We start from the raw sequence: 26801 nt of genomic DNA, 5'->3' as shown, positions 1-26801 counted from the left end.
ACGCATGCGAGCATCCACTTGTCTCCTTTGTTAGTCTACAAGCGGTTTACGATGTCACGACAGCAGACATGATTCTTGTTCTTGAGCTTCTTTTTTCAACTCCCCCCTCGTCGCTTTTTTTTTGTGCCAGAAGGTCCCTGGAGGGTGGGACATGTTCAACCCGGCAAGGTGCCTGTGGTTAATGGGGGTTCTTATTTGATATTAGCACCTTCGCTTGTGGTTTCTAGGGACTTTGCCGGATCCTGTGGAGGAACCGGCAAATCGATTTTTATCAATTTCTTTTAATACAGCACTGGACTGGCAACAGCATGCCGCAGGCATCTTCGGATGGATGCGGTCTCAGGATTATCGGATGGACAGAATGCATGGACGATTCGACACGATGGATACCCCCTCTTCGTTATTTCGTTCGGTCCCTTCTCCTTTGTTTTCGACCTTGTATCTTGTCGACTTAGTTTGCAATCCATCTGCCGTCGTCGGAACGTGGGTCTGGCTACCAACGGAGCGCCAACGGAGCGCCAACTGGCGACTGGTCTTTGCGGAGCAGGTAGATCAGGTTGGCGGACCAGGCGATGGAGGAAAAAAAAGCTGAAAAAAACTAAGATAAAAAACATTTGTTGAAGATTGTTTGGGAAGAGAAAAGAGTTTCCTACGGCCCCTTTGTTGTTTGCCCGGTTGAGGATGGGATTAGACTCAACTACGGTTATCCGTCGCCGGATAATAGCTAGGGGAAGATGACCACAAATTGAGAATTCTGTATACTTTCAAGGCGCAAATGAATATGACTGGTGACTAGTAATCGCAAGTAACGATAGCTCGGTACTTGTTGTGGATGGGGACCGATTGGCCGAGTGAAGAAGCGGCTCCGTGGCTATGGCTCTTGGGCCAGGAACGTGCCGAGGGTGAGCCATCTGGGGAAGAGGGGCGGGCTTGGAATCGGAAGTACAGACCCGCATTTTACCTCGCGCCGTGACGGCGAGCCAGTCGAGCTATAGCCATGCGTACCTCGGCTTGTCAGAATGGCGACCGAGCATCAGTCAGTCCCCTCAACGTCACGGAAATATGTAGAGGCCATCCCTCAATCCCAGACTTTCAAACTGGGGGTTCTGGCCTAGACTTTTACTTGCGCCTTCTTTGTTTCGCTCTGTGCTATTTAGACTGCTCGTGCTGCAGCGAGACCGCCCGTGGCCAGTATCCATCCAGAGCACTTCCATCGCAAACAAGGGAGAATCACCGCCATCATGGCTGGCAGGGTACGACAGCCCATCGACGAGGCGGCCTTTGGGAAATATATCTCTGAGAATGTGCCCGCGATCAAAACTCCGTTCGACTTGAAGCAGGTGAGCCACCCCAATTCCCCCGTCGGTCGCGTGCGCATCGCGGAGCCCTCCACGTTACTGACAGCGGTGACATCAAGTTCGGCTTCGGTCAATCGAATCCCACGTACCAGATCACGGCCGCCGACGGCCAGCGCTTCGTGATGCGCAAGAAGCCGCCGGGCAAGCTGCTTTCCAAAACCGCCCACAAGGTCGAGCGCGAGTACCGCGTCCTGCACGCCCTCGAGCACACAGACGTCGCCGTCCCCAAGACGTATGGCTTGTGCGAGGATGAATCCATCATCGGCACCCCGTTCTACATCATGGAGTTCCTGGACGGGCGCATTTTCGAGGACTTTACCATGCCCGGCGTCAGCCCCGCAGAGCGCGAGGCCATGTGGCGCGACGCTGTGAAGACGCTGGCGCGGTTCCATGCCGTCGACTACAAGAAGGTCGGGCTGGAGCGGTTCGGCAAGCCGGCTGGGTTCTACAACCGCCAGATCCAGACCTGGATCACCATCTGCGGGAGTCAAGAGAAAGCGGTTGATGTCGAGTCCAAAGAGCCCGTGGGAAAGCTGCCGTACTTTGATGAGACGGTGCGCTTCTTCAAGAACGAGCGTTTGCAGCCCAAGGACCGGGCGACACTGGTGCATGGTGACTACAAGATCGATAACCTGATCTTTCATAAGACGGAGCCGCGGGTTATCGGCATTCTAGAGTACGTTATATCCCCACGACTACCTTGGAGCATTGGAGAGCCTATGTACTAACGCACGCAACTCGTAGCTGGGAGATGTCGACAGTGGGCCACCCTCTCTCGGACGTGTGCAACATGATGACCAACTTCTCCACGGCGCAGTACGAGGGCGCGTCGCCCTACGACACGTCAGGCTTCCTCCCGGGACGGACGCCGGGGCTCCCGCGGCCGGAGCAGATCCTGGAGTGGTACACGGAGACGAGCGGCTACGACCCGCGCGCGGAGGTGCCCTGGGGCATGGCGTTCAACATCTGGAAGCTGGCGGCGGTGTGCCAGGGCATCGCGGCGCGGTATGCGGCGCGGCAAGCGAGCAGCGAGAAGGCCAAGCACCACGCCGTGACGAGGGGCCCAATGGCCGAGTTTGCGTGGGCGTTGGCGAAGAAGGCTGGTGCTGGGGAGACGGGGTCGAGGTTGTGAGGGATAGAAGTAAGTGTGTTTGTGTGTGTGTGTCGGTATTGTGCTTGAATCAACTACGTTAGGGAGTTGTTGGTAGACATAAACAAGGTTCACATTTCAATAGTTGAAAAATCAAATAAACAATGAGTTCTACCGCTTTGTTAGTTGATGAGGTACAATGCAAATTATATAGAAAGTGAGGAAATTGACGAATCGAGATTGAGTTGAACATTTGCATAATAGGAGGTAAGGCAAACAAGAGTGGCCACTGCGATTTATGTCGAATTAGCGAGCCAGCATACCTACGTAGGTACCTACAGTAGCAAGATATAGAACCCAAAGTACTCCCCGTACAGGTAATCACACCCACCACACCCACCACACCCACCACACCCAGGCCTATTTCTGACCCATCCGGTATCAACCCTTTTAACCATGACCCCCGTGCATATTCTCCTACCAGCCGTACGACGCCTTGATAGGCACCTACCTACCTATTTCTTACAGGGTGCTTCACCCACGTTTTAAGCATCCTGCCAAGCCATTGGAGAAGAGATAGCCAAGATCTACTAGCCGGGTGTCTTATCTCCGCTGGGTGCTGCGGAAACCAATCAGGGTCCCTCCCGAACATAGAAGAAATCCGAAACGCTGGATACATGACGTTGCACTTCTTCTGCTGCGACGTTATTGTTCTCATTCCCTGCCCTCACTCTCTTCCGGCATTTCTAGGTCTATCCGGCTCGCGCAGCTCCCGCGTTGCCGCTCTACAGTTTAACCGCCTCTGATCCGCCCTGACGGCCCTTCCACACTCACTCTTCCACCCTTGGCCTTATCAATTCTTCGCCCTCGCCCTGCGGCGCGCGTCTCCGATGGCAGACCAGCGCAGGCGTATCCGGCTGCCCACGCCGCCTGCGCCGGCCGATGAGCGGCGGCCGCTGTTGAGCAGGCTCAGCACCGGCGTTGGCGTCGAGAATCCAGAGACGCTGTACAGCTGCATGACGGATCCTCACAGCCATCTGCCCGTCTACACCAACATCCACCGCATCCGTCGCGACATCATCAGCGTCGTCGAGGACTTTCTGAGCCTGGAGCAACTGCAGGACCTCAAGATCAATGTCACCGTCGTGAGACCGCTCGTCGACAAGTTCTACGGCCTGGAGGACATCTCAATTAGTAAGCTCCCATTCAGTTGCTAAGCTCCGTCGAGCGGGAAGTATAGCTGACTAGTTCCGCCAAGTCTACTGCATGCTGGTCAACCGCGCCCAGTTCCTCGAGGAGCAATCTCACCTGAACAACCGCCACAATGTAAACTTCTCGCGGGCCACGCTGTGCGAGCTCATCGCCACACGCATCCTCCGCCGCTTCGGTGAGAACCATCCCGGACCTGAAGGCCTCCTATTGCTGGCGCACATTCTCGTTGCCGGCTTCGAGCCGTTCCAGAACGCGCCAGATGAGATCCGCGAGGAGGCTGAGCGCACCACCTCATGGACCCATCACAAGACGCTGCCGTCGCTCGAGATCGCCATTGTGACCGAGAGCAAGCTCTTTTTGAGCTCGACAACCTGCCAAAAGGTCGTCAACGCCATCTACGAGGGCCGCATCGTCTACACCCCCTCAACCTTTTGGGATATCATCCCGGACCACTACAAGCTGAAGCCCATCGCCCTATACGACCCCCGTGACTCGCCCCTGCTGAACCAGTACCGTCTCATTGTTCCCCGGACACGAAACATTCTCGAGTCCATTCAGTTCACTATCCTCCTCACTCTCTACATTGCCGTCATGGTATTCAGGAGAAAGGACGGCTGGAGTGCGCTCGAGATCGCATTTGATGTCTTTGCGTTTGGATGGGCCTTGGATCAATTTGCGACTATCCTGGCACATGGCTGGTATGCTTATTTCATCGTCGTCTTACTTGGGAGCAGGAGCTGACATGGACCCTTAGGAATGTCTACACGCAAAACCTGTGGTCGTTTCTTGACGTTGCCTTCGTCCTTATATACTGGGTCTATCTCACCCTCCGACTATATGGTTGGCATACGCACGACCTGGGGCCTGCTGAGCAGGCCTACGACGTGCTAGCTCTCGCTGCTCCTGTTCTGGTTCCTCGCCTGGCGTTTAATCTGCTGCGGGATAACCTCGTATTTTTGGCATTGAGGTCCATGATGGCCGATTTTTTCTTCCTGACAGCCCTCTCCGCCTGGTGCTTCCTCGGTTTCTTGCTCTCGCTGCTCTGGCTTGGCGAGGGAAATCACCAGCTTGTGTATGTCCAATACCATCACCCCACGTTATATGCGTTGCTAACAGGTGATGTAGAACCATCTCCAAATGGATGATTTACATATGGTTTGGGCTCGACGCCACAGGAATTCATCGTTCGGTAAGTTGGACGAATCTAGTTCTTGAACATCGAAACTGACTCTGCTGTAGACTGAGTTCCATTGGCTCCTGGGACCAAGCGTCATGGTGGCATTCGCATTCCTAGGAAACACCTTGTTTCTTACTATCCTGGTTTCCATGTTATCCAACACATTTAGCAACATCTCCACCAATGCCACCGCTGAGATCCAGTTCCGCCGAGCTGTTCTCACCCTCGAGGGTGTCAAAGCCGACGCCGTATTTGCTTACCAACCCCCATTCAACATTGTCGCCGTCTTCTTGTTTGTGCCGCTCAAGTTCATTGTGAGCCCGCGATGGTTCCACAAGATCCACGTTGCAGCAGTCAAATTCATCAACCTGCCCCTTCTGCTCATCATCGCTGTTGCCGAACGTCGCTTGCTCTGGCCCCCTCGCCAGATCAATGAGCCTAGACCGGAGTTGAAGACGCCGCCGACAAAGAGCCGGTTTTGGAAGAAGTGGCGGTTGACCGTCCACCGGGATATCCGAGCCGTGTTCCAGGTCCCACCTCCGGACGAAGTCCAGAGCGACATTGCAGTTGATGATGATCTGACTCACCACCTCATCCGCAGGCAATTCCAGCGGAGTAACACAAACGAACCACAGCCAAAGCAGCTATCACGCAGAGACTCCATGTTCCCGGGCATTTCGCAGAAGCTGCGGGGCTCATTCACCGAAACGGAAGACCTCGAGGGCATGGCGGAGAGGCTTGATAACATGGAGCAATCGATGCGTCGGATGGAGGCTATGATGGCACGGTTGCTGCCTGATATCGAGGAGGCGATCGAGGACGAGATGGACGAGAGTGGGACATTGAGGGACGCGACTACAACGCAGTCGTCGTTAGGGGAGATGGTAGAATAACTTGGATAAACATTGTCATGGCGTTTGATACCCATTTCTCTCAGAATATCTAGTAAAACCAAGAATGAATAGAGCAACTACCCATGCATTTGAATTTAACGTGGATATTACACGTGTGCATCTAGTTTACGTGGTTTCTCCTTGCAGAGATTCACTCCTGACTCTGCAATCACCTGTTCATCACTTCCCACGCCTCGGGCCAGGAATCTTAAACTCGAAACAGAGCCGAAGAATCTATACCTGACCATTACCCTTCAACCTTCGGCTCCCCAATACTCTATTCAATCACATCAAAATGTGCACTCTCACCTACTTTGAACACAAACTCTGCAAGCATGTGTGGGCCGTGGTCACGGAGTCATGCGAACCCTTCATGGGCTTCTCCACATGCCCGTCCTTCTGCGACGGCACAGTCAAGTTGACTCCCAAGTACATCCGGACACGAAGCCGGCCATGCCCGCGGTGCGACCTTGAGAACGTATACGACCGCAACCTAGTCCGGATGGTGGAGGCGATGGGATGGGGCGTCAAGTGGGGAGTTGGGCCTGGGAGGGAGGATTGGGGCTGCGAGGTGAAGTTTTCTGGGAGAATGTGTGTGATTCTGTGATGGGCTTTGGGAGGGAGGAGAGGAGAGGAGAGGCTGTGGTGGGTGAGAGTGAGAAATGGGTTGCTGGGTGTCATCTGGGGACTCGACTCGAGGAGGACGACGATAAACACAACTTGCCAGCCACTCAAGTTGGCTTGGCCACAAGGACGACCTGCATCGGATATTCAATTGAGAGTTCTCTCTTTCTAAAGCTTCAGCTAATTAACGTGGTGTTGAGCTGGAAGCTTTCCCCATCTGCATTGAGTTCCTGCACACGTCGGTGTTCTCAGCTGGGATACAATGTCTTTCCTCTGTTCTGGTCAAGAACCCCTGAAAAGAAATAGACATGCAAAAAACCATCATGGAGCATTTTGAGAACCATCCTTTTCTCTTTCACCATGTTTGTTCTCTTGAAGCCCCATAAGAGTTGACATCACGTGCCTCGCCACACCAGCCCGATGGATTTTCTCATGGCACACTTGAAGCATTTACACATTCAACGACATCTCGCAACTCTTGCACACGTGCAAAATGCTACCAACCCCAGACACATCCCACGTTCCCTACGAACGGGTCTACGAGCCCGCCGAAGACTCGTACCTCCTCCTGGACACGCTCTCGTCCGAGACGGAGAAGACTTTCCTGCACGAGGCATTCCCCGATGCGGCACCCCTGGTGGTTGAGGTCGGTACTGGTTCCGGGGTCGTCATCAGCTTCGTCCACGCCCACGCAGAGACGCTTTTCGGAAGCCGCCAAGTCCTCACCGCCGGCGTCGACATGAACGCCTTTGCGTGCCGCGCGACTGTCGCCACCGCCGCAAAGGCGCAGCTCGACAACCCGGACTCGTACGGCATGTATCTTGGGTCTTGCATGGGCGACCTCACGGCGCCCTGGCGCGACGGTGCCATTGACGTCCTCATCTTCAACCCGCCCTACGTGCCCACGCCCGAGATGCCCGCCCGCCCGGAGGCCTTCACGGCCGACGACCTGGCCGACGTCGCGACGCCCTCGTTCGACGACGACTCGTACCTGCTGGCGCTGTCGTACGCCGGCGGTCGGGATGGCATGGAGACTACGGATCGCCTTGTAGAGTCGCTGCCCCGCATCCTCTCCCGCCGCGGCTGCGCCTACCTCCTCCTCTGCGCGCAGAACAAGCCCGACGAGGTAAAGCGGCGCATCGAGGGGTTCGGGCCCGAGTGGCGGACTCTGATGGCGGGCTCCAGCGGCAAGCAGGCCGGGTGGGAGAAGCTGCAGATTGTAAGGATTTGGCGCGACTTTGCCGCTGCGGAGTGAGATGGAGAGGGGAGAGGGGAGGGGAGAGCGTCATGGCGTACAAGAGCATGTATTTCAGATATCTTTCCATACCAAAGCGATACCCACCCGCCGATGATTCATACATTGTTTTATGGCCAAACATCCCAAACGCCAGGTTCCATTTGCATTTCAATATCGTCGAGATATCTTCACATCCCCCGCTCTGTCCCCACATTCTAGGAACGTCCGGTCTGGATCCCACCTCATTAATCCTCCGTTTAACGTGGTCCCCGTCCCCGGCCCCTGCCTCGGGGACCGCCCCTGCCGCGACCTCCTCCGCGACCTCCTCCTCGGCCGCCCCGATCGGTCTCCTTGCGAGCCTTGTTCTTGGGCTTGGGCTGGTCGTCGATGAGTAGGGTGTCGAGGGGTAGCGAGTCGGGGAGGATGAAGTATCGGATCGTGGAGCCGCGGATGTTCATGGTGTCGAGGGAGATGGGGTCCTGGCCCTTGGCCGTCATCTTGACGGTGCGTAGGGCTGTGTTCATCTGGGGGGAGACGGAGGCGATGGTGCCATGGACGATGGTGCCTGCGAGTTCGGTGTCAGTGCTTTGAACGAGCTTGCTACCATTTCGACGCTGCTGGGTAGTATTCTACAGAGCAAACCAGGGGTAAAATGCGTATCCGTACCATTTTTCAACTCAATTGTCACCGTCTCGTTGGCGCATTTCATCAAGAATCTGGAGGCGCCAAGTCAGTCGACGAGCTCATGCTTGATAGAGGAGCTCAGCACAGGCGGAGTGCATTTCACGGGAGGATTGCTTACCGAACGAGCTTCATATTGGCGGCCTTCGGTGGGTTGAAGTGCTGCAGCGGCGAATAGGGCGGTAGTAGGAGATGTGCCGTGGGAGGTCGGCGCGCTTCGTCGGCGTCAAGGCTGAAGCTTGAAAAGTCGGAGCTTGGTGGTGCACGTGATGAGTGGCCGGTGAGAGAGCTGAGGCTGAGGACAGCCCCAGGGTGGTGCCTGCCTGCGGTGGGCGGCGCTAGTCACGTGAGAGCAGCGAGCAGTTTGCGGCGGGTGAGATTCGGCGGTTTGGTCACCTCTCTAGCCCGGCCGTTCATGGTGCAGATCGGATCCATGCAGCAGCGCGGACATAAATTACGGCCGCTTCGTAACTTGAACCATGACAACCGCCCCCAAGCTGGCCTGACGCCTGTCTCCGAGTTCCCCCTCGTACTCTGGGCCTTCCTTCAGCTGGACATCCGGGGGAACTTCCAGAATACCGCTCCGACCCTTCTCCCGCGTTCCTCGGCTGCGTGTGCCGTTGAGAGCCCTCGCCTGCTGCTATTTACCCCACCATCGCCAGCGCTCAGCGGCTGGTTCACGGCGACACCTTCAAGCAACCGCCCTCCCAACCGCCCTCCCCGACCACGAATCGCTTTCCGCAGCCCCCGCGGCCCTGCACAAATAGAATCTCGCCGCCATGATCTCAGGGCGTGGTAGTGCTGGAGCGCGGACGGGGCGTATTCGTCCGCCCCGTCGGATTGTGCGTGTAAGTGCTGTGCTCCTACATCGGTCTTGAGAAGGGGTCGGCAGCTGGTAGCTGGTAGCTGGGCTGGCCGATGCCGCTCCTACCGTGCATCATCAACGCCACTAACCATGTTCTAATACAGCCAAATGGACCCGGCGAAGGTGCTGATTTCGAGGCGTGCTGGAACATGCTGAGAGAAGCACTCCGCGACATTCACAACAAGAACTGCAGCCGACTCTCCTTCGAAGAACTCTACCGAGCAGCCTATAAGATCGTACTCAAGAAGAAGGGTGAGGTGCTATACGACCGCGTCAAGGAGTTTGAGGAGCAGTGGTTTGCCGAGCACGTCATCCCTAAGATTGAGATCCTCGTCACCAAGAGCTTGATCAACATTGGAGTCGACCGAACCTCGGCCACGTCCGTCAACGAGAGGCGACAAACAGGCGAGAAGTTTTTGAAAGGGTTGCGAGATACCTGGGAGGATCACAACATGTCCATGAACATGACGGCCGATATCCTCATGTACCTCGACCGAGGATATACCCAACTCGAGTCCCAACGAGTCCCCATCTTTGCCACCACAATCGCCCTTTTCCGAGACCACATCCTTCGCTCCTGCTTAAACTCCAACAGTCGAGCTATGGTAATCGATATCCTGATCTCCGTCATCCTTGATCAGGTCAACATGGAGCGAGAGGGCGATATTATTGACAGACATCTGATCCGAAGCTGCAGTCGAATGCTGAGCTGCCTCTACGAAACGGAAGAGGAAAACGAAAACGACAAGCTGTATCTGACAGTCTTTGAACCTCGCTTCCTTGAAAACAGTAAGACCTTTTACTCCGCCGAATGCGAGAGACTCCTCCGAGAATCAGACGCAGGTGCGTGGCTGCGACATACCCAGCAGCGGCTGAATGAGGAAGTCGATCGGTGCGGAACCACAATTGAGCTGGAAACTTTACCAAAGGTCACCAAGACTATCGACCAAGAGCTCATCGTGAACCACCTGTCCGAGTTCTTAGCTTTGGAAGGCAGTGGATTGAAGTGGATGATCGACAATGACAAGATTGATGATCTTTCCATCCTTTACCGACTGATCTCGAGGGTTGATGAGAAGAAGATTGCACTTCGAGACATTCTGCAACGACGAGTGGTCGAGCTTGGTATCGAGATTGAGAACACGCTGAAGAGCACCGACTTTTCAACGGCCCAGGGCGATGGCGAAGAAGGTGGCGACGGAGAGAAGGCAAAGGCCCTAAATCCTGCGGCACAACAGACCGCAGCAGCTATCAAATGGGTGGATGATGTCCTGCGCCTAAAGGACAAATTCGACAACCTCTGGTCCCAGTGTTTCCAGAATGACTTGATTCTTCAGAGCGCCCTCACCAAGAGTTTCTCCGACTTTATCAACTTGTTTAGCCGGAGTTCCGAATATGTGTCTCTCTTTATTGACGATAATCTGAAGCGAGGTATCAAGGGCAAAACGGAGGCCGAAGTCGACGTTGTGCTGGAAAAGGCTATTATCCTGATCCGGTACCTACAGGATAGGGATCTGTTTCAGACATACTACCAAAGGCACCTGGCGAGACGACTTCTTCACGGGAAATCAGAGAGCTCTGATGTTGAAAAACAGATCATCTCCCGGATGAAGCAAGAAATGGGCCAGCAGTTTACTAGCAAGTTTGAGGGCATGTTCAGAGATCTAGTCACGTCCGCGGAACTTACAACCAACTACCGAGACCATATTCGCTCCGTTGGGGATGGGGGCAAGACTATCGACCTCCATATCAACGTCCTCACCACCAACTACTGGCCACCAGAGGTCATGGGCCGTACGGCCCAGATTGGCGATGGGTCGCGCGTTACCTGTACCTACCCGCCCGAGATTACGCGACTGCAAGCGAGCTTCGAACAGTTCTACTTGACGAACCGCAATGGACGCAAGCTGACTTGGATCGGCACCACGGGTAGCGCCGACGTCAAGTGCACATTCCCTGCTATCCCTGGCAAGTCTGGCCTACTCGCCCGAGAGCGTAGATATGAGATCAATGTCCCGACTTTCGCCATGGTTGTGCTACTTCTTTTTAATGATCTCGAAGAAGGCGCATCGATGACGTTTGAGCAGATCCAAGACAAGACTAGCATTTCGACATCAGACCTGATGAGGACCCTGACAGCAATCGCTGTTGCGCCCAAGTCTCGAGTCTTGCTCAAGGACCCCCTCACCAAATCGGTCAAACCAGGGGACAAGTTTACATTCAACGCATCATTCCAGAGCAAGACGATCAGGATCAAGGCCCCCATCATCAATGCTGTTTCCAAGGTCGAAGACAATACCGAGAGGAAGAACACCGAGGAGAAGAATAACCAGACGAGAGCTCACATTGTTGATGCAGCAATTGTGAGAATCATGAAGTACGTGTTGTCTTGGTTCCTAGACTTTCTGGAAGCATTCTAACCATTGCAGGTCCCGCAAGGAACTCAGCCACTCGCAGCTGGTCAGCGAAGTCCTCTCACAACTTTCAAGTCGCTTCCGACCCGAGGTGTCTCTCGTGAAGAAACGCATCGAGGATCTCATTGCAAGAGAGTATCTGGAGCGGCCGGATGAGGATGGCTCGCCGTCGCTCTACCGCTATGTCGCTTGATCATGGGTGTTGACGATGTCACGAATCACGAAGAGAAGAAAATTAAAATATACTACAACCCGCATAACATTTTGGGGCAGGATCACTGGTGATTTAGCTAAGCATATGCAGGCTTTCCGTCCAAGCATGGTCTTGGACAGCAGGGTATCGGGGCGGAGGAAGAGAGGTGTGATCCCATTTACCTAGAAGTGCATTGTATGCAGCTATATGCTGTTACGCACATGACTATAATCGAAGTAAATATTTCTATCGTGTATGATCCTGCTATGGATCTTTCAGCACAGTAGTTTCTTATGCAACGCATCCGTATCCTCATTCGTGCTGTAGAGTATTTGAGGAACCTGCACCGAGGGACGCAACTTCAAATCGCTCGTACGAGCCGTAAGACTCATGACATATTGGTATAAAAATTCAAGTATAGTTTCCCGCCCCGTGTACGAAGTGACCTCTTGACTCTTGATCAAACCAATACATTTCGTGGCGAACATCATGGCCCAGCACCAGATAATTAGGGATCACGTGACTCACGATGGCGGGCGACAAGCCCAGGCAATCAGAGAACCTGCGTCACGACTTCATCGACTTTAGAAGCAAACCATCCTTTGCACCAGGAAAACGACCCGCGCGCTCATTTAAACCACTATTACGAGCCGGCTTCGAAGATTTCCGTTCTATCTGAGCCATTCCAGGTGCTACGAAGGTCCCAAAACCCCCCCCACGAAACTCACTCGCGCCCTTGCATCTCACCCACCTGAACCACCAACACGATGCTCTTCTTCAGGTACGCAAGCCGCCTCTGGACGAACCCGCCATTCCCCTGATCACCTGGTGCTTTGGAACAGTACGGGAATTTCAGCTGACGTGGAGTCGTAGCTTCTTCAAGACCCTCATCGACCACGAGGTCACGGTCGAACTCAAGAACGACATTCAGCTCAAGGGCGTCCTCAAGAGCGTCGACCAGTACCTCAATATCAAGCTCGACGACATCCAGGTTGTCGATGAGCTCAAGTACCCCCATCTGGTGCGTTATAACCCCCCCCTCCCGCGGCCTTTGCGTGTGAGCTTGCAGCACTGACTTAAAACACCCCTGCAGAGCTCTGTCAAGAACGTCTTCATCCGAGGCTCCGTGGTGAGGTACGTCCACCTGCCCTCGTCCTCAGTGGACACGCAGCTGCTGGAGGATGCCACCCGAAGAGGTAAGCCGCCAAAAACCCGCCAGGGCTCGAGAGAGATGCTAACGACGAGGCGTGCAGAAGCGGCAGCTCAGCAGGCCAAGGCGAAATGAGCGGGTTCCTTGGGTTTTCGCGTAGCGGATAGGGATTTGCTTGAGGCGTGATGCGTCCTGGGATCCGTTTGGGAGGAATGGCTATTGCATGGATGGTGTACTGACAAAAGGATGACGGGGATTCATGTGGCGTTGGCTCCTGATATGGATAATGAAATGCTATTCTTTTCCCATTTCGTGCAGCTCCTAGCGTGTGTATACTGCAAAAAGAGGACATGTCGCGAGGAGAGAAACATTTGTGAAGAAACGGCTGTGAAGAAAGCTGCCGCGTTCTCCAGGTATCATCCAATTATCCAGAGGTCATCTATTCGTCGTATTCAATGCAAATCACCCAGTTGTATCATCACCACCACGCCCCGCCTCCCTTGCCAGACTTTCCCTCCCACAATGCTTTATTCTCATCGTCGTCGTCCTCAACAAGTGGCGTCACCAGCCCTCCCCTTCTTCTCTCGGCCATCCATCGATCGATCCACCCCTTCATACGATTTCTTGACTGTTCGCTGCCCACGTTCACCGTGGGGATCACCTTTTCGATCCTTAAGCTCATGACGAACATAGCTAGCTCCCGGAAACTGCTGTGTTCCGAGTAGGGCACACCAAAGCACATGGCTTCCTTGGTGCTCCCTCTCTGTGCAACAAAGTCTTTGTACCCAAATCGCGTTCGCCAGCCTTTGCCGTGAAGGATCTGGTCCGTTTGTATGCTGCCGGGTGATGTGTTGGCTCCAACGGACTTGCTATTGGGAGGCCGGAAGTTCCACCCGCTGGGACGGAACCCAACGATACGACTGAAGTGAGCCTTGTAGCCATTGAGATATTCTTGGAGCGTCTCTGCGCGAATCTCCATGAGCATTTGCATGTGAACCTGTGCCTCGACAGGGTTAGAGGTAAGCAATGCCGTCAACTCCGGGTCGCCGAGTTGCTTGCATATTTTAATCTTGCCTGGCGATGCAAATATCTTTGATCCTAGGGCTTTCGCAATCGCAATGCAAATGCGTTCCTTTCCAATTGAGTAGGTGCCGCAAATCACGAGGAGGCGCTGTCGGGGTCCCGCCTTAGTCCCAGGTTGTGCATTCTCGCCAGCATTTTTGCTTTGAAAGAATTTGCTAACAGTTGGTGTTCCCGAAGACCGGTCCCAGATGTCGTCTTTGCAGTTGGGATCGGGCGACATTGATCCACACAAATCCGCACAGGCTTTGATGACATCGTCTTGCCGCGGGAATGAATAGCGGGGGTTGAGATATGTGGTGTCAAGGTAGCAGATGTCAATCTTCTGCTGTTTTATTTTCCCTGAAATGGAGTCGACGACATCGGGCTTGAGGAGCGGGTGTGTGACGTGAGCAGGACATGCTCGAAAATCACCACAATGTAGGATGCGTTGCATCCGACTATTTGGACCTCTCCGCATGGTTTTCTCGAAGAGAAAAAGAGAGCTCCCGGGACAGTGGTTTGCTGGTATCATGGTGACAGTAGCTCCCTCGGTCCCAGGAATGTCGTAGGATTTGTCAAACTCCAGCTCAACAACCCACTTCGCGGCGGTTCGGAGCTGTTGCTTGACAAGGCTGCCGGTAACTTTGCTGCAGTAAATGGGCCCATGCCTCCAGTTTGCCGTAAGGCCGATATAGTGGTCACTATGGAAATGGCTTAGAAAGTACGCCTTGCATCCTTCCACGGCACCATAGCGAAATGCATCCACGCAAATGAAGAACCCTGGCATGATTTTGTAGAATGGACATATCCTTTCATACGCGGGCTTGCCTCGTGACGAGGTTTCGGCGGCAGCGGCTGTTGCCCAAGCTGAATCTTCAGCATTATTGGACATGAGTTTTGAGAATGCAGACTTGGGTGCGCTTCCTGGAGCATTGATGTCGAAAGGGTTAGCTTGCCCAGGTCTAGGGACCGCTGCTCGCGCAAATCTTTTGCCGAGATCACCGGATTCAACCTCCGATGACTCCTTTGGACTGTGCAGTACTGTTTTTTCCATTTCAGGTAACGGAATCGGATTACCATCAAGGCACGAGTTGACGTGGCGTGTGGCGTCGTCGGCAGAAACCCCAACCAAACTGCCATTGCAGATTGGGCAGCTTTCTATCATGGATCCATCGTCGAAGGGCTCATCGGCTAGATCTTCGCTCGAGAGACCCCCTGCTTCCTCTGCTTCGAGGCGGGCCTGCGCTCGCATGAACCGCATCTCTCGCATTTCTTCGCCTTCAAAGTCGTCCGCGTCAAGCCCAGATATGTCGAAGAATTCCTCGGGACCATCGAATTGTTCGTCTTTAGAGCATTCCTGTTTCAACGTTGTGGGGTGGTCTTCATCATCGTCCTTTTCTTCGTCCTTAGCAAAATCGTCTAGTTGAACCTCTTTAACTGGGGGATGTTCCGCACATTGGGTTTTCTTCTGGATATTTGACTCGTTCGACTTTACGGAGTTGTCGGCTTCATCTTCGCTATCGGAATCAATCACGAAACCGGTCTTGATTCGGGCTCTCTTGGGTCGAGAGTCATCTTCGGCTTTTGCTGGCGAGGTCGTTTGTTCCACCTTCACTGGCTCCCTTCTCTTCGGACCCTCCTCCAACTCTGGGCTCAGCTTCCTCTTCTTATTTGACGATTCGACTTCATTATATCGATCGGAGTCGTTTGCGCTGTACAGGTCCTTCGTGCCGTTTTCAAGTGCTTCCGATGTGGCAGCTACGAAGAGGGAATCCTCGGGCTTCTCAGCCTTCTTGAAAAAGCTCAAGATGCTCGGCTTCGGTGGAGCTGTGGCTCCTACGAAAAGGGAATCCTCTGGTTTGTCGGCCTTCTTGAAAAAACTCAAGATGCTTGCGTTCGGTTTGGCAGGTTTCTTAGAGATATTTGTCCCGGAGGCGGGCTTCCTCGGAGTGTGTGATCGATTTGATTTCGTTGACGTAACCATTGCGGAGGATCCGAGGGTTGGATAAGGGGCTTCAAACCATAACACAAAAATCCCGCCGGAGACTTCTGGAGCCCAGAGTTGCAAATGAGAAGGTGATGCGTTTGTGGATCGAGTACGGAGACGCAGAGTGATATTCTGGTGATATTCTGGTGATTTTCTGGTGTGCTGAGGTGGGATGGAATTAGCCTCTGGAACGCGAGGGCGCGCTGGGGCCAAAGTGGGCATCGCGAAATCACATGACTGGGCGTGTGTGCTAACTGCCCGGGTACGTACTTAGGCAGTAAACCTTGCCGCCATTTAAGGGAGCAGACACCTAAGACGATACTTATGTATCTCCATGCTCCCGAGTTCCAAACTAAAATAATGGGTTTTCCGTTCTGTTGGAAGTCATGGGAAGTCATTGAAAGTTCCTCTGCATACCCAAGCTCTGTCAGGTTTCCATGCTCGCTTATGAGGGTGTCAGACCCAACAGGGTGAGGGGTTGGACCACTCTGCATGATATCATAGAGTTCGCTGGCCTCAGTAAAAGGAGAGATGGATATTTGTAATTTTTGCTATAATACTGTGTTTCAGTGGTTCAAGGCGTGCATGTCCTGTTATCGGGCTGTTGTAGGATCGCCTGGTGCTATGAAACCGACCCCTTAGTCAAGTACCCTTCAGGCGCCACCGATACTCCGGCATCCATCAACATCTCACCCCTTGCAGTTCAACCCCCCCTTGTCACCCAACACATATACCGACCGCACATTTCCACAATCTGACCCTTAGAGCCCTTACAAATATTCATCATGGCCTGTAAGTAAATCGAGTCGAACCCTTACCAATCACATTCTGACCGCCTCCGCAGCAATGCTCCGCACCTACGCTGAGCTCCGGCACGTCACCGCCATCCCCGCCGGCATCCCGGCTTCAAAGGCCATCCACCTGCTCCATGATCACGAATTCTTCCTCAGCTGTGATCCACATATGATCAAGTTTGAGGCCATGCCTACGCCGTCGGACCCTGAACCCACGGTCCCCGACGAGCGCGAAATCGACCCCATCGCACCCGCTAAGATCTACTCCGTGACAGACAGGGTGCACACTCTGCCTGCTGGGCTCTGGGACTCCGATGTCGTCAGCACATGCGAGTATTTTGACCTGGAGGACGGTCTGTTTGTCAGGTTACAGAGTCCCATGAGCGTGGTCATGGAGACAGTGTGGCAGATAAAGGAGGCAGAGGACGGCAGCTGTGAATTGGTTGAGGACATTGTTATCAAATGCTCAAGGTTTTTGATCGGAGTCGTTAAAAGCGCTTGCGAGTCAGGATGGAAAGGTGTTCATGGTAAGATTATCGAGAAACTGAAGGGGCCATGAATGACACTTGCGACCATCGGTGACTGAGGTCATGATAACAGATCGAGTTAGAATTAGACGGAGCCTCAATAGAGCCTGCTTATTACTATAACAACACAAATGATCGTTCCGCTCAATTACTCCTAAACAATGCCTTCCGGGTATCTATACATGGCATCTCATATACTCGTTATACCGTCCCCACACCAGACTGCCTGGGTACTCCGAACCGCCCAAAGAAGTAATAAAAAGAACCGTCGCGCGTTTTCTAGACGCCTCCCATGATATGTTTCTCTACAAAATTAATGGACGGCGTGTCACTCCTTGTAGAAACATGGGACCTCGGGTCCTGCGCTTTGCTGTCGTCAATCTCTACTGTCATAGTGGTAACCACATCCATTTGAATCGTCATTTCTGGCTGAGGGGTACTCCTTAGCGACTGCTGACTGATTGGTCTCGCCTTTGTAGGTGGTGGTGTCATGGAAGAGCTGTGTCGCTTTTGGAGTCGCTGCCACCACCCACCAATCTCGGTCTGCTCCCTGGGAGGCTCGCCTCCTTCAATCCAGACCGCATTGCCGAACTGTCCAGGGGGGGTACGCATAAAGGCAAAAGTATCGAGCCCCGTATTCTCAACATTAACGTCATCTGTGGTCCCAAAAATGATTGCGTGGCGAGTCGTGCCGAATAGGACACAGTCGAAGGATCCATTGCTAGCGATAATGGCTCCGGTGAAGCAGTAATATTCAATAGGAATGTGTATCCCAGCCATGTCGATAATGCGTGCGAGGACGAGAGGGAGGGTGCACAGGACATAAATGACTGGGTATACCAAGAAAGCAGGCTTGTGTTTGAGCCTGATATTGGTCCGGTTCGGCCCCGAATCATGTGCTTGTGACTTTGCCTCTCGGCGGAGCGAAAGGTAGATAGAAATGTAAAGCGCAGATGTAACAACCATGGAAATGAAAATGAAGAGGTTATGGGTCAAAAGTTGAATGTTCTCGTATGCATCATGGATCCAACACTGCACGCAATATTAGTCACAAAGCCAGGTATGGGGGTTGAACAAAGATGAGAATGGGGAGCCTACCCAGGGATCAGCTCGTACAAAGAAGCCTCCGACCTCTCTTCCGTTGTGCGTAGCTAATAGTGGGATGATTGCAAGGGCATAAACAAATACCCAAGTGACAACAATAGTAGAGTAGAACACCTTTTGAGTCGGCCGAATGTCTCTAACAACCGAAATATAGGTGTGAATAGCGATGATGGCCATGAAGAGACTGGAAGATAAATTTCCATTGGAGGTTAAGAACCCTTGAACAAAACAAGTCGGCGTGTTGATGAAAATGCCTCCTTTCCGCAGCCAAATGACACTGAGTAGGAAGGCCGCGGCCTGGTGCATGTCGGCAATGACGAGGTTGAAGATGAGGATTAAGAATTGATTCGGGGGCCTGTTTCCGGCTTTCTGTATGCGCTTCACGCTTCGATCGTGGGCTACCTTGGAGGACTCGCCCTCAGGTCCATATGCTCCATCTTCGTAGGTGAAGTCGGTAATCGGTTGCGGATCGGGGACGTTATTCTTGATGCTGTTCGCGCGAGCGACGTTCCGTATGTGCCAGTTCAAGAGCTTGAATGCCAGATACAGGAAGAGGCCGGACGTGAGGACGAAAGATAGGAGTGCGAAGACGGCGATGGAAATCAATCCATGTCGGTAGTTATCTGGCAGAGGTGAAATACTATCGTTCTCTGGGTGAGCCTGCAAATATTGCTGAGCAGTAGGGGTCATGATTTCGAACTTCCTCCACCTGGGAGTCCCCGGCCATTGGAATTGAAGCAAAATTAGGATTGGAAGAGGAATGAGAAAGATCGAGAAAAGACGGTTGAGTCTGACACAACCTGATATAAGAAAGTGTCAGTCACTGGATCTTAAACTTCAGCCGGATCTGGTTCATGGCGGCCTGTGACGATGCTAACTGGAATATGCCATCCGCCAGATTGGCACGGCCCTCCAAACCGATACGCCCGTAATGAGGGGCGATGCGCTATTTTGGATGGTGGATTCAGTACCATACCATTGTCGTTTAGCATTCCAATGGATGCATGCCGTTCGTAGTCGGCACTGACTCAGGCTTGGAGGTCGCACCCATGGCAACAACAAAGATTGACATGTGGGGTAGTGAGGCTGGAACACAAACTAGTTCACTGCAGATGGTCTTGGCGAGAAAAGAGGCTTGCTATGCTTTCAATGGCTTCCTTTGATGTTTTGGGTTTGACCCGAGATAGCCTAAGAAACAGTGTAGAAGAAGCAGGTCAGAAGCTGAGAAGCGGGGATCTTGGGGATCAAAGCTCTGAGTGGTACATCTATGCAGAATCTGTGAGCCGTGCAGTAGGAAATATCAAGGGCCATGTTTTGGGACATATTTTGTTTTCGTATGAATCGAGCGCCGAGACTGATTCAGGCGATTACACTCTGTGGCGTTGTCGGACCGATACTAGTCAATTCCGAGATACAGTCCGCTCTGCGGGCACTCAATGGAAGGGAAGGTTGATGTAGCGTTAAATTAATCATCTATTTACTCGCCAAGATTAGTAGAACAATCGAGATGCGATGCCAGGGCGTTGGGGATTGGTAATGTTGTCTGCATTGCTGTAAGCGCTTGATGACGCTCATACCCAGCCTATCAGTATGTGGGCAAACTCTTTGGAGCCTTGATACCTCAAACTTTGTCAGGGAAAGGCCTGGAAGTCAAGTCGCCGATTTCGGAATTCCAGATGACATTCACTTCATCAATCGATATTTTACGTGCATTGACTGTGTGATGTAACTTCGTAGAAATGTGAGGATCAGTTCATCATGTTGTCCTGACGAATCAAAGAGTGACGAATTGTCGAACAAGGTTTATTTACCATTTTTATGGGAATCCGGTGGCATCTACCTCGCGGGTAAAGAGTTGATCATCTAGATAGCTCTCAGCTTGGATCTTGTGGAGGTCGGATGGCAACGCTAAAACTTGGCGGAGGGAGTATGCATGGACTGATAATGGACCACATATTTCGGCCGAGAGGGATTGCGCTGCACAGGAACTGCACGATTTGGCTTTTGACTTGAAAATCTGCTTGTGGGAAACCGTCCTGCCTTCTGTATGGCAGACGTTGATCATCTCTTTTTGGGGGGAGTTGAGGATAGGATGAGATGAGAGATGAAAGTGATGTGATTCGACACGTTGTGAGAGACGGTGGTGGGTTGAGAGTTGAGAACCCGAAGACCCTGCGGATTGGACTCAGCAAAGTATATTGTTGTTCGAATATAGATTTGCCTTATTCCGTCTCGACTCTTCCCTATTTTTATGGACTAAAGCTAAGCTTTATAAGTTAAGGCTCAGGTTTACTAAATCATTACGTAGGTGTAAAAAAGGCCGAAGGCAATAATTGGGGAAGGAAGGGCTAAAGACACCTATAATACCAACGAAGTTAGCAGGAGAGTCGGAAAATGAGACTGGCTGCCAGAGTAGGTTGTGCAAGCTAGCACTCTGAGCTAGCACCAGGCCACATGTGGAAAAAGAAATGCAAATAGGAGCTCGATCATTTAAGATCTGGAGCAATTCGCGGGGCCTTATTAATGATGCCTGCTCATAGTCTGCGGTAGTCCGCGGGGCGCCGAAGCACGGCTCCTCAGCATATTCTTCAGCCGCCGGCGAGTATCCATGGTCGACAGGGGCAAGGAGTCGCGAGCTTCCAAAGTCTCCATACATCTTGCATTAAGCAGTGAATTAAACAGCTAAATAAGCCAAGATAGTGGGGTTAGACATGGATTAGCATGATGAGGGGTCCTCATTACCGCGATTTGGCCTTTATGTGTCGACGTACAATGGATCTCAGTGGAACATACGATTATGTCGGGTGATCCTGTTTTTTTTTTCTAAATGACTTCTCGAAACCCCTATCCTCCACCTACCAGGTTCCCGACGACGGCATAGCGCAGCACCAATCCGACTCCTGTGGCTCAGCTCTTTTACTCTTGAGTCTTCTCTTCCTCTTGTTAATCCGTATCCTTCGTATCCTTCACCCACCGCGTCGCATCCACCCTCCGAATTCCCCGACATCCTCCCACCCCTCCTCCGCATCGCCGTGGCCTCGGCGTCTTGGCCGTTCCCCCGCCACCGTCGTCCTATGCGTATCCTACGGCGGCCTGCCCCTCACCCATCATGACCGACTTCGACGGCTACGATGAAAAGCCCATTATTGAGAGTCGCCCAAACTGGGGCACAACGGGCGCGAAGCCTGAGAGGAAAACTGGTTATCACACCACCTCCAACAACACAAACCGGCCCTCATACATGCAGACCGTTAGCAATGGCAACATGGCCGTCGTGAGCCGCGTTAGGAGGAAATCGGATGGCGCAAGGAAGTTTGTCGCCAGCTGGATGCTCAGAAACCAGATTGGTATGTCTATTGCACATCCTTTGTCTCTGTCAATGTCAATGCCAATATCAATGCCTCGGTTTCCCTCCGTCGGCAACCTCGGAGCGCAACATACGATCAACACTCAAACGCTTCTTAAGACACATTCGTCGACGACATTGTACTAACATGGCCATCCAGGAATCGCTTTCAACCTCCTTGCGCTCCTCTTCCTCGCGCACTTCATCCCCAGAGCCCGCCCTTACACTACAAAATTCTTCACCTTATCCTATCGCAACGACCTTACCGGCAAATACGCCAACGGCAGCGATGATGTTTACCTTATAACTTGTTTTATTGTATTATTTTCAGGACTGCGGGCTGCTGTCATGCAGTATGTTCTGGTTCCCTTCGCCAAGTTGTGCGGTGTGCGCAAAAGGAAGGACTTGACTCGCTTCAGCGAGCAATCATGGCTTCTGTGCTACTACGCCGTCTTCTGGACGATGGGCATGGTACGCGCCTCCGTCACACGCCGACTTGACGTAACTCGTTTGGTCTTTATCGCATGAGCTAACAGGGAACCTCAGTATATCTACCGAACCTCTCCTTACTGGCTCAACATGAAGGAGCTATGGACTAACTGGCCGGACCGCGAATTGACCGGTCTGGTCAAATTCTACATCCTGGCTCAGTGGGCTTTCTGGCTCCAGCAGATCATCGTCATCAACATTGAGGAGCGCCGCAAAGACCATTCGCAGATGCTGGCCCACCATTTCGTCACCTGCGGCTTGATGTACGCCTGCTACGCTTACCACCAGACCCGCGTCGGCAACATGATCCTCGTCCTCATGGACTTTGTCGACATAGTTCTTCCTGTAAGCGCGCCGCCCCCCCTGACCATCATATGTGTTATGAGAGCCTGACGCTGTTGAAGCTTGCCAAGTGCTTGAAGTACATGGGCTTTAAGGTCGTATGCGATATCATGTTCGGCATTTTCTTAGTCTCGTGGATCTTTACCCGCCACATCGTCTACTCCATGGTTTGCTGGTCCATCTATGCCGACATCCCCGAAATCATTGGGGAAATCTGCTGGAGAGGTACCAACGAGGACCTCAAGGGACCCCTCCCCATTCCGACAGAATCCCGCTACATGCTTGAGCCATTCTGGAACCCACAAGGACTTGTCTGCTTCGGCCGCACTGTGACGTGGTCGTTCCTCTTGCCGTTGCTCCTACTGCAGTGCATGAATATTGTCTGGTTTGCCATGATTGCTCGCGTCGCCTTGAAGGTCATTCGTAGAGAGGGCGCGGAGGACAACCGCAGCGACGATGAGGGAGACAAGGAAGATTGAGCCTACCAGGATGCTCCTCTGAGCAGGTGTAATGATTGAGAAGCTCTCTCGAAGAGCTGGGGATTGTAATTCACGGGCGAGGAGAAAGGCCAGAGCGTCAGGCGTCAGCCTTTATCAAGGCTAGGAGCGATTTACGCGACGACTGGGCTTGGGTGCGAGATGTAGGTGGAGAAAACGATACCCCAGAGCAGCCTTGCAGCATTCAGTTGATCGAAAGAAAGAAGAAATAAAGAAAGAAACGTTCAAGAGAAATGAGTCGAACATGCCTTTGGCGGGGAGAAGGGAAGCATTGCGGTTGCAAGCACTTCCACCAGCCTGCCGGAAATTGAGGTCGTCGGAATGATCTCGAAGAAAGGGAACAGTTGTAAATTCCACGAAGCAAAAACGGTGTAAGAGTCGTCAGGCCATTGCTCAGAGCTAGTCCAGAGTTGGATGCATGCTGTGACAGATGGGGAGATGATCATGCTGGCAGCAAATAGGAGCGCGTGACGGTTGAATTGTGTGTCTGTGCTCGATTGAGGGATCATCCTGCGCCAGAGAGCAAGGAAGTAATGAAAGAGTTGCAGATTCGGTGATTCTGACAAGAAACTGACAGGCTGCTGGTTTCATATTTGTGTGAGGATGTTGTAACTTGTAAACGGCGACCCGCTGGCCGTTGGAATGCCATGATACATGGTACCTAGGTACATAAATAGCACACCAGCCACACAACGGTCACCCGCACCGCCACGTCACGGCGTACTCCCAATTGGCCGACCTCTCCGGGGCTCGTGCGTAGCCAGACATCCATCGCCCCTTACGAAACCTGGTGAGAATGACTTCAGCATCTGAATAGCAAAAGACGTCAACGACCACAAATCTCGCTTCCCCCGGCTCGCGGCTGGCGGCCATCGCTCCTCAAGCCGCTGGAATCGCTTCTAATGATGTGAGGCGAGGCACATCGGCTCCTGATCAACCTGCAGCCCCACTGGCGTCCCTTAGGCCTTACCCCGGCCTCAGCCTAGGGCCACTCACCACTCTCCATTTACCATCATGACGTCCCTCCAAGTGAGAGGGCCGGACTTCTCGGTCACCAAGCAGAAAGCTATTGAAGATGCCAAGAAAATGCAAAAGGTCGTTGCCGAGCAGTGCTCCAAGGCCGGAAAGGACACTCCCCAATACCACCTCTCGGAACTCATTGGCAAGGGCAGTTTCGGCCGCGTGTACAAGGCCACCTCCCTGTCGACAAACCAGCTAGTCGCCGTCAAGATTATCGATATTGAAGAGAGCGACACAGTGAACCCGAAGCTGGCCGACACGTACAGTGACCTGCTTAAGGAGATCAACGCCCTGAAATTGCTGAGCGAAAGCGGCGCCAAGAACGTCAACCATGTCATCGAAGCCGTGCCGGTCGGCCAGTCCATGTGGATGATCACCGAGTATTGTGCGGGAGGCAGTGTTTCTACCCTCATGAAGCCGACGGCGCCCGGTGGTCTGCAAGAGAAATGGATCGTCCCGATTCTGCGCGAGGTGGCCGAGGCCGTGTACTGGGTTCACCGAGAGGGCATCATTCACCGCGACATCAAGTGTGCCAACATTCTCGTCACCGAGACTGGAAACGTCCAGCTCTGTGACTTCGGCGTTGCCGGAGTCATCGAAACCAAGTTCGACAAGCGCTCTACCGTCATCGGCACGCCCCACTGGATGGCACCCGAGCTCTTCGACTCTTCTGCCTCGTACGGAACCGAGGTTGATATTTGGGCTTTTGGTGCCATGGTATTCGAGATTGCCTCGGGTATGCCCCCCAATGTGGTGGCCGGCATGGACTTCAATAGGCTAGGATCCTACCTAAAATCACACACGCCTCGCCTTGAGGGTGACCAGTACTCCCAGGGCCTAAAGGACCTAGTCGCGTATTGCTTGGAGGACGATCCCAAGAAGCGCCCCACCATCGAGCAGGTCCAGCGCCACCGTTACATCCACAACACCCAAGATGCCTACCCGGTGTCCGGTCTGGCCCATCTTGTCCGTGGCTACAAATTGTGGGAAGCTCAAGGAGGTATCCGCAAGTCTCTCTTCTCCGCTGGGGGAGCTCAAGGGCCTGACCTTTCGTCTCTGGGCTTCGAAAATGACGAATGGAACTTTAGCACCACCGCCGCATTTGATCAACAGACTTTCGGGAATGGCGATGCTCAGGAAGTGTTTGATGTCTACGGTTCCGGCGTCGGCTTCGAGCAGGACGGGTTCGATGAAACCTCAAGACCTCAGAAGCCGAAGTCTCGTCGACGCCCTCCGCCACACCTCCCTTCAGTGAAGGCGCCCTTGGAAAAGATATTCGACCCAAACACCATCTCAAGTTATGACGATAACTCCCGCGCATACTACGGAAGGCCTTTCCCCCCACCAGCCTCAGCATCCGATCTCCCTCTGCGAGATGATTCAACTCAAACACCGGGTGTCAGAGAGTCGCTGATCGACCTCGATGCATCTTTGCATGGAAGCGATCTTTCAGAGTTTGTGGATATGAGCACGATCAGGCCTACTGACTCAAGGGCATCTATCGACTACGACTTTGGTGACACGCATTATACCAGGCCTCCCAACAGCGACCCTGCGGATCTGAGTAACAACCGCAGAACGCGAGACTGGAAGTTCCCATCTATGGCTGCTCCTCCTGCCTCCGCAAACCCGGAAATGTTCAGGTTTCCCTTCAATGATGACAACGCTCCTAGCACCAGCCGTCTCATTCACCCTCCTACAGAGCCACTCCAGGCCGCAGCACAGTTCAATGATCTTGTGGTACCTCAGGCGCCCCTGAACAACCGTGCCTCGGCTGGGAGTCTCATCGATCTAGACATGAGTTTTGCAGACCCCGTCACCGAGTATTCCAGACCGTCCACATCACACTCGGATGTCGGCTCTGTGGCTGGCTCAGAGGTGGGAGGTGCTAACCCATTTGAGCTGGAGAAGCACGCATCTCTTTATGTGATGCCTTCCGGCATCCGGGAACCCTCAATCTACGTATCTGATGACTCGGAGTTCTCGAGCGCTGTTGCGGAACTCACTTTCAATGATACCCAACACCACGACCTTCAACCACAATTTCAACTTCCGCAGCATCCGCAGCTCCAGCAGCAACATAAACTACCGCCGCTGCAGCCACCACTGCTCACCACGCAACCTATGAACAATCAAGTTCCAAATGAGAGGCCATACTCTCTAAGTGAATTCGCGGATACGGATCCGGAGTTCCTCACTCCTCAACAGCCCGCGGTCCCTGAGGTTCCCCGCCTCCAGCAGCCATCCTACGAGGACCAGCAGCCGGTAGAAGAGGAATACCGCCGTCCTATGCCACATCAGTCATTCCTTCCACTACCCCCCACTGCCCCGGCACCTCAAGTTATGGAAGGCCAGGCATCCTCCGAGCACGTCAAGGAGGAGCTTCGGCGCATGGCTATGAGTCTTGGTGACCACCTCAGCCATGCAAATTCGTATCTGTCGGGCTTGCCAATTCGAAGGGCTAGTACAACAAGGATGGAGCCTGTTGGAGATTTGTCTTGATTTATCTATGCATCAGGGTCAACTAAATTGCGTGCGAAATGCTGATTAACAGGAATCAGCACTGGTTACAATCATTAGAAGCGATCATCTGCTCAGGAAAAGGAGCCGGCAAATATCTTAATAGGATGGATTGGATTTGGGTCTGCGATGGGCGTTGGCTTATGCGATTTATGACTTAGTAGCGACAGTCACAACACGATATATCAAGAATGCATCATATCAAATTTCATTTGGGTA

At 53.0% G+C, this 26801-nt stretch overlaps 13 protein-coding genes across 13 annotated transcripts; 8 read left to right on the top strand and 5 right to left on the bottom strand.

The window, feature by feature from the left end:
* Window positions 1-77: 77 nt before the first annotated feature.
* Window positions 78-815, bottom strand: BGZ61DRAFT_438321 (uncharacterized protein). Its single transcript, XM_046244226.1, has one exon. It carries the CDS (start codon window positions 612-614, stop codon window positions 282-284), a length of 333 nt encoding a protein of 110 aa, XP_046112231.1. The 5' UTR covers window positions 615-815; the 3' UTR covers window positions 78-281.
* A 158-nt stretch (window positions 816-973) lies between these two features.
* Window positions 974-5822, top strand: BGZ61DRAFT_501779 (kinase-like domain-containing protein). The gene is made up of 9 exons (XM_046251711.1): window positions 974-1340; window positions 1418-2034; window positions 2103-2486; window positions 2952-2977; window positions 3346-3642; window positions 3707-4358; window positions 4415-4732; window positions 4786-4849; window positions 4900-5822. The coding sequence occupies exons 1-9, from the start codon at window positions 1242-1244 to the stop codon at window positions 5728-5730; spliced, it is 3288 nt and encodes a 1095-aa protein (XP_046112230.1). The 5' UTR covers window positions 974-1241; the 3' UTR covers window positions 5731-5822.
* Window positions 5823-6025: 203 nt separating this feature from the next.
* Window positions 6026-6660, top strand: BGZ61DRAFT_543576 (uncharacterized protein; the record flags this gene model as incomplete). Its single annotated transcript, XM_046255251.1, has 2 exons — window positions 6026-6192; window positions 6228-6660. The coding sequence occupies 2 exons, from the start codon at window positions 6026-6028 to the stop codon at window positions 6658-6660; spliced, it is 600 nt and encodes a 199-aa protein (XP_046112229.1).
* Window positions 6661-6847: 187 nt separating this feature from the next.
* Window positions 6848-7609, top strand: BGZ61DRAFT_525573 (methyltransferase domain-containing protein; the record flags this gene model as incomplete). The annotated part of the gene is made up of 1 exon (XM_046252793.1): window positions 6848-7609. The coding sequence occupies one exon, from the start codon at window positions 6848-6850 to the stop codon at window positions 7607-7609; it is 762 nt and encodes a 253-aa protein (XP_046112228.1).
* A 119-nt stretch (window positions 7610-7728) lies between these two features.
* Window positions 7729-8530, bottom strand: BGZ61DRAFT_16017 (small nuclear ribonucleoprotein Sm D1). Its single transcript, XM_046237459.1, has 4 exons — window positions 8394-8530; window positions 8258-8307; window positions 7933-8156; window positions 7729-7863 (listed from the first exon to the last, which is right to left on the bottom strand). Exons 1-4 carry the CDS (start codon window positions 8405-8407, stop codon window positions 7849-7851), a joined length of 303 nt encoding a protein of 100 aa, XP_046112227.1. The 5' UTR covers window positions 8408-8530; the 3' UTR covers window positions 7729-7848.
* Window positions 8531-8696: 166 nt separating this feature from the next.
* BGZ61DRAFT_15922 (Cullin) lies at window positions 8697-11882 on the top strand. Its single transcript, XM_046237449.1, has 2 exons — window positions 8697-11514; window positions 11567-11882. Exons 1-2 carry the CDS (start codon window positions 9191-9193, stop codon window positions 11742-11744), a joined length of 2502 nt encoding a protein of 833 aa, XP_046112226.1. The 5' UTR covers window positions 8697-9190; the 3' UTR covers window positions 11745-11882.
* A 629-nt stretch (window positions 11883-12511) lies between these two features.
* On the top strand, window positions 12512-13029 carry BGZ61DRAFT_525570 (uncharacterized protein; the record flags this gene model as incomplete). The annotated part of the gene is made up of 4 exons (XM_046252792.1): window positions 12512-12525; window positions 12618-12765; window positions 12838-12940; window positions 12998-13029. 4 exons carry the CDS (start codon window positions 12512-12514, stop codon window positions 13027-13029), a joined length of 297 nt encoding a protein of 98 aa, XP_046112225.1.
* A 343-nt stretch (window positions 13030-13372) lies between these two features.
* On the bottom strand, window positions 13373-15940 carry BGZ61DRAFT_336786 (DNA repair metallo-beta-lactamase-domain-containing protein; the record flags this gene model as incomplete). The annotated part of the gene is made up of 3 exons (XM_046238994.1): window positions 13373-15349; window positions 15452-15730; window positions 15797-15940. 3 exons carry the CDS (start codon window positions 15938-15940, stop codon window positions 13373-13375), a joined length of 2400 nt encoding a protein of 799 aa, XP_046112224.1.
* A 788-nt stretch (window positions 15941-16728) lies between these two features.
* On the top strand, window positions 16729-17296 carry BGZ61DRAFT_525568 (uncharacterized protein; the record flags this gene model as incomplete). The annotated part of the gene is made up of 2 exons (XM_046252791.1): window positions 16729-16735; window positions 16788-17296. 2 exons carry the CDS (start codon window positions 16729-16731, stop codon window positions 17294-17296), a joined length of 516 nt encoding a protein of 171 aa, XP_046112223.1.
* A 247-nt stretch (window positions 17297-17543) lies between these two features.
* On the bottom strand, window positions 17544-19058 carry BGZ61DRAFT_336753 (uncharacterized protein; the record flags this gene model as incomplete). The annotated part of the gene is made up of 2 exons (XM_046238990.1): window positions 17544-18296; window positions 18363-19058. 2 exons carry the CDS (start codon window positions 19056-19058, stop codon window positions 17544-17546), a joined length of 1449 nt encoding a protein of 482 aa, XP_046112222.1.
* A 2077-nt stretch (window positions 19059-21135) lies between these two features.
* On the top strand, window positions 21136-23145 carry BGZ61DRAFT_15885 (sphingosine N-acyltransferase lag1). Its single transcript, XM_046237444.1, has 4 exons — window positions 21136-21715; window positions 21875-22185; window positions 22261-22548; window positions 22608-23145. The coding sequence occupies exons 1-4, from the start codon at window positions 21478-21480 to the stop codon at window positions 23022-23024; spliced, it is 1254 nt and encodes a 417-aa protein (XP_046112221.1). The 5' UTR covers window positions 21136-21477; the 3' UTR covers window positions 23025-23145.
* On the bottom strand, window positions 23085-23678 carry BGZ61DRAFT_15892 (uncharacterized protein). Its single transcript, XM_046237445.1, has 2 exons — window positions 23291-23678; window positions 23085-23216 (listed from the first exon to the last, which is right to left on the bottom strand). Exons 1-2 carry the CDS (start codon window positions 23549-23551, stop codon window positions 23145-23147), a joined length of 333 nt encoding a protein of 110 aa, XP_046112220.1. The 5' UTR covers window positions 23552-23678; the 3' UTR covers window positions 23085-23144.
* A 154-nt stretch (window positions 23679-23832) lies between these two features.
* BGZ61DRAFT_438300 (kinase-like domain-containing protein) lies at window positions 23833-26793 on the top strand. The gene has a single exon (XM_046244225.1). The coding sequence runs from the start codon at window positions 24057-24059 to the stop codon at window positions 26562-26564; it is 2508 nt and encodes an 835-aa protein (XP_046112219.1). The 5' UTR covers window positions 23833-24056; the 3' UTR covers window positions 26565-26793.
* Window positions 26794-26801: the final 8 nt, after the last annotated feature.

This window comes from Ilyonectria robusta (genome assembly GCF_021365365.1).
Source record: "Ilyonectria robusta strain PMI_751 chromosome Unknown BGZ61scaffold_1, whole genome shotgun sequence".
In the NCBI taxonomy this organism is placed as follows: domain Eukaryota; kingdom Fungi; phylum Ascomycota; class Sordariomycetes; order Hypocreales; family Nectriaceae; genus Ilyonectria; species Ilyonectria robusta.
The sequence above is the reverse complement of the archived record's forward strand: the minus strand, read 5'-3'. Positions and strand labels throughout refer to the sequence as shown.

Excerpts from the sequence above, each read along its gene's own strand:
- BGZ61DRAFT_438321 (XM_046244226.1), bottom strand. The coding sequence starts at position 614 with ATGTTTTTTATCTTAGTTTTTTTCAGCTTTTTTTTCCTCCATCGCCTG.
- BGZ61DRAFT_501779 (XM_046251711.1), top strand. The coding sequence starts at position 1,242 with ATGGCTGGCAGGGTACGACAGCCCATCGACGAGGCGGCCTTTGGGAAA. Across the intron at positions 3,643-3,706 it reads CCTGGAGGACATCTCAATTA|TCTACTGCATGCTGGTCAAC; the intron begins GTAAGCTCCCAT and ends AGTTCCGCCAAG. Across the intron at positions 4,850-4,899 it reads CCACAGGAATTCATCGTTCG|ACTGAGTTCCATTGGCTCCT; the intron begins GTAAGTTGGACG and ends ACTCTGCTGTAG.
- BGZ61DRAFT_16017 (XM_046237459.1), bottom strand. Across the intron at positions 8,157-8,257 it reads GACAATTGAGTTGAAAAATG|GCACCATCGTCCATGGCACC; the intron begins GTACGGATACGC and ends CCGAACTCGCAG.
- BGZ61DRAFT_15922 (XM_046237449.1), top strand. The coding sequence starts at position 9,191 with ATGCCGCTCCTACCGTGCATCATCAACGCCACTAACCATGTTCTAATA. Across the intron at positions 11,515-11,566 it reads GCAATTGTGAGAATCATGAA|GTCCCGCAAGGAACTCAGCC; the intron begins GTACGTGTTGTC and ends TAACCATTGCAG.
- BGZ61DRAFT_15885 (XM_046237444.1), top strand. The coding sequence starts at position 21,478 with ATGACCGACTTCGACGGCTACGATGAAAAGCCCATTATTGAGAGTCGC. Across the intron at positions 22,186-22,260 it reads TCTTCTGGACGATGGGCATG|TATATCTACCGAACCTCTCC; the intron begins GTACGCGCCTCC and ends AGGGAACCTCAG. Across the intron at positions 22,549-22,607 it reads TTGTCGACATAGTTCTTCCT|CTTGCCAAGTGCTTGAAGTA; the intron begins GTAAGCGCGCCG and ends ACGCTGTTGAAG.
- BGZ61DRAFT_15892 (XM_046237445.1), bottom strand. The coding sequence starts at position 23,551 with ATGATCCCTCAATCGAGCACAGACACACAATTCAACCGTCACGCGCTC. Across the intron at positions 23,217-23,290 it reads TTCCCTTCTCCCCGCCAAAG|GCTGCTCTGGGGTATCGTTT; the intron begins GCATGTTCGACT and ends GAATGCTGCAAG.
- BGZ61DRAFT_438300 (XM_046244225.1), top strand. The coding sequence starts at position 24,057 with ATGACGTCCCTCCAAGTGAGAGGGCCGGACTTCTCGGTCACCAAGCAG.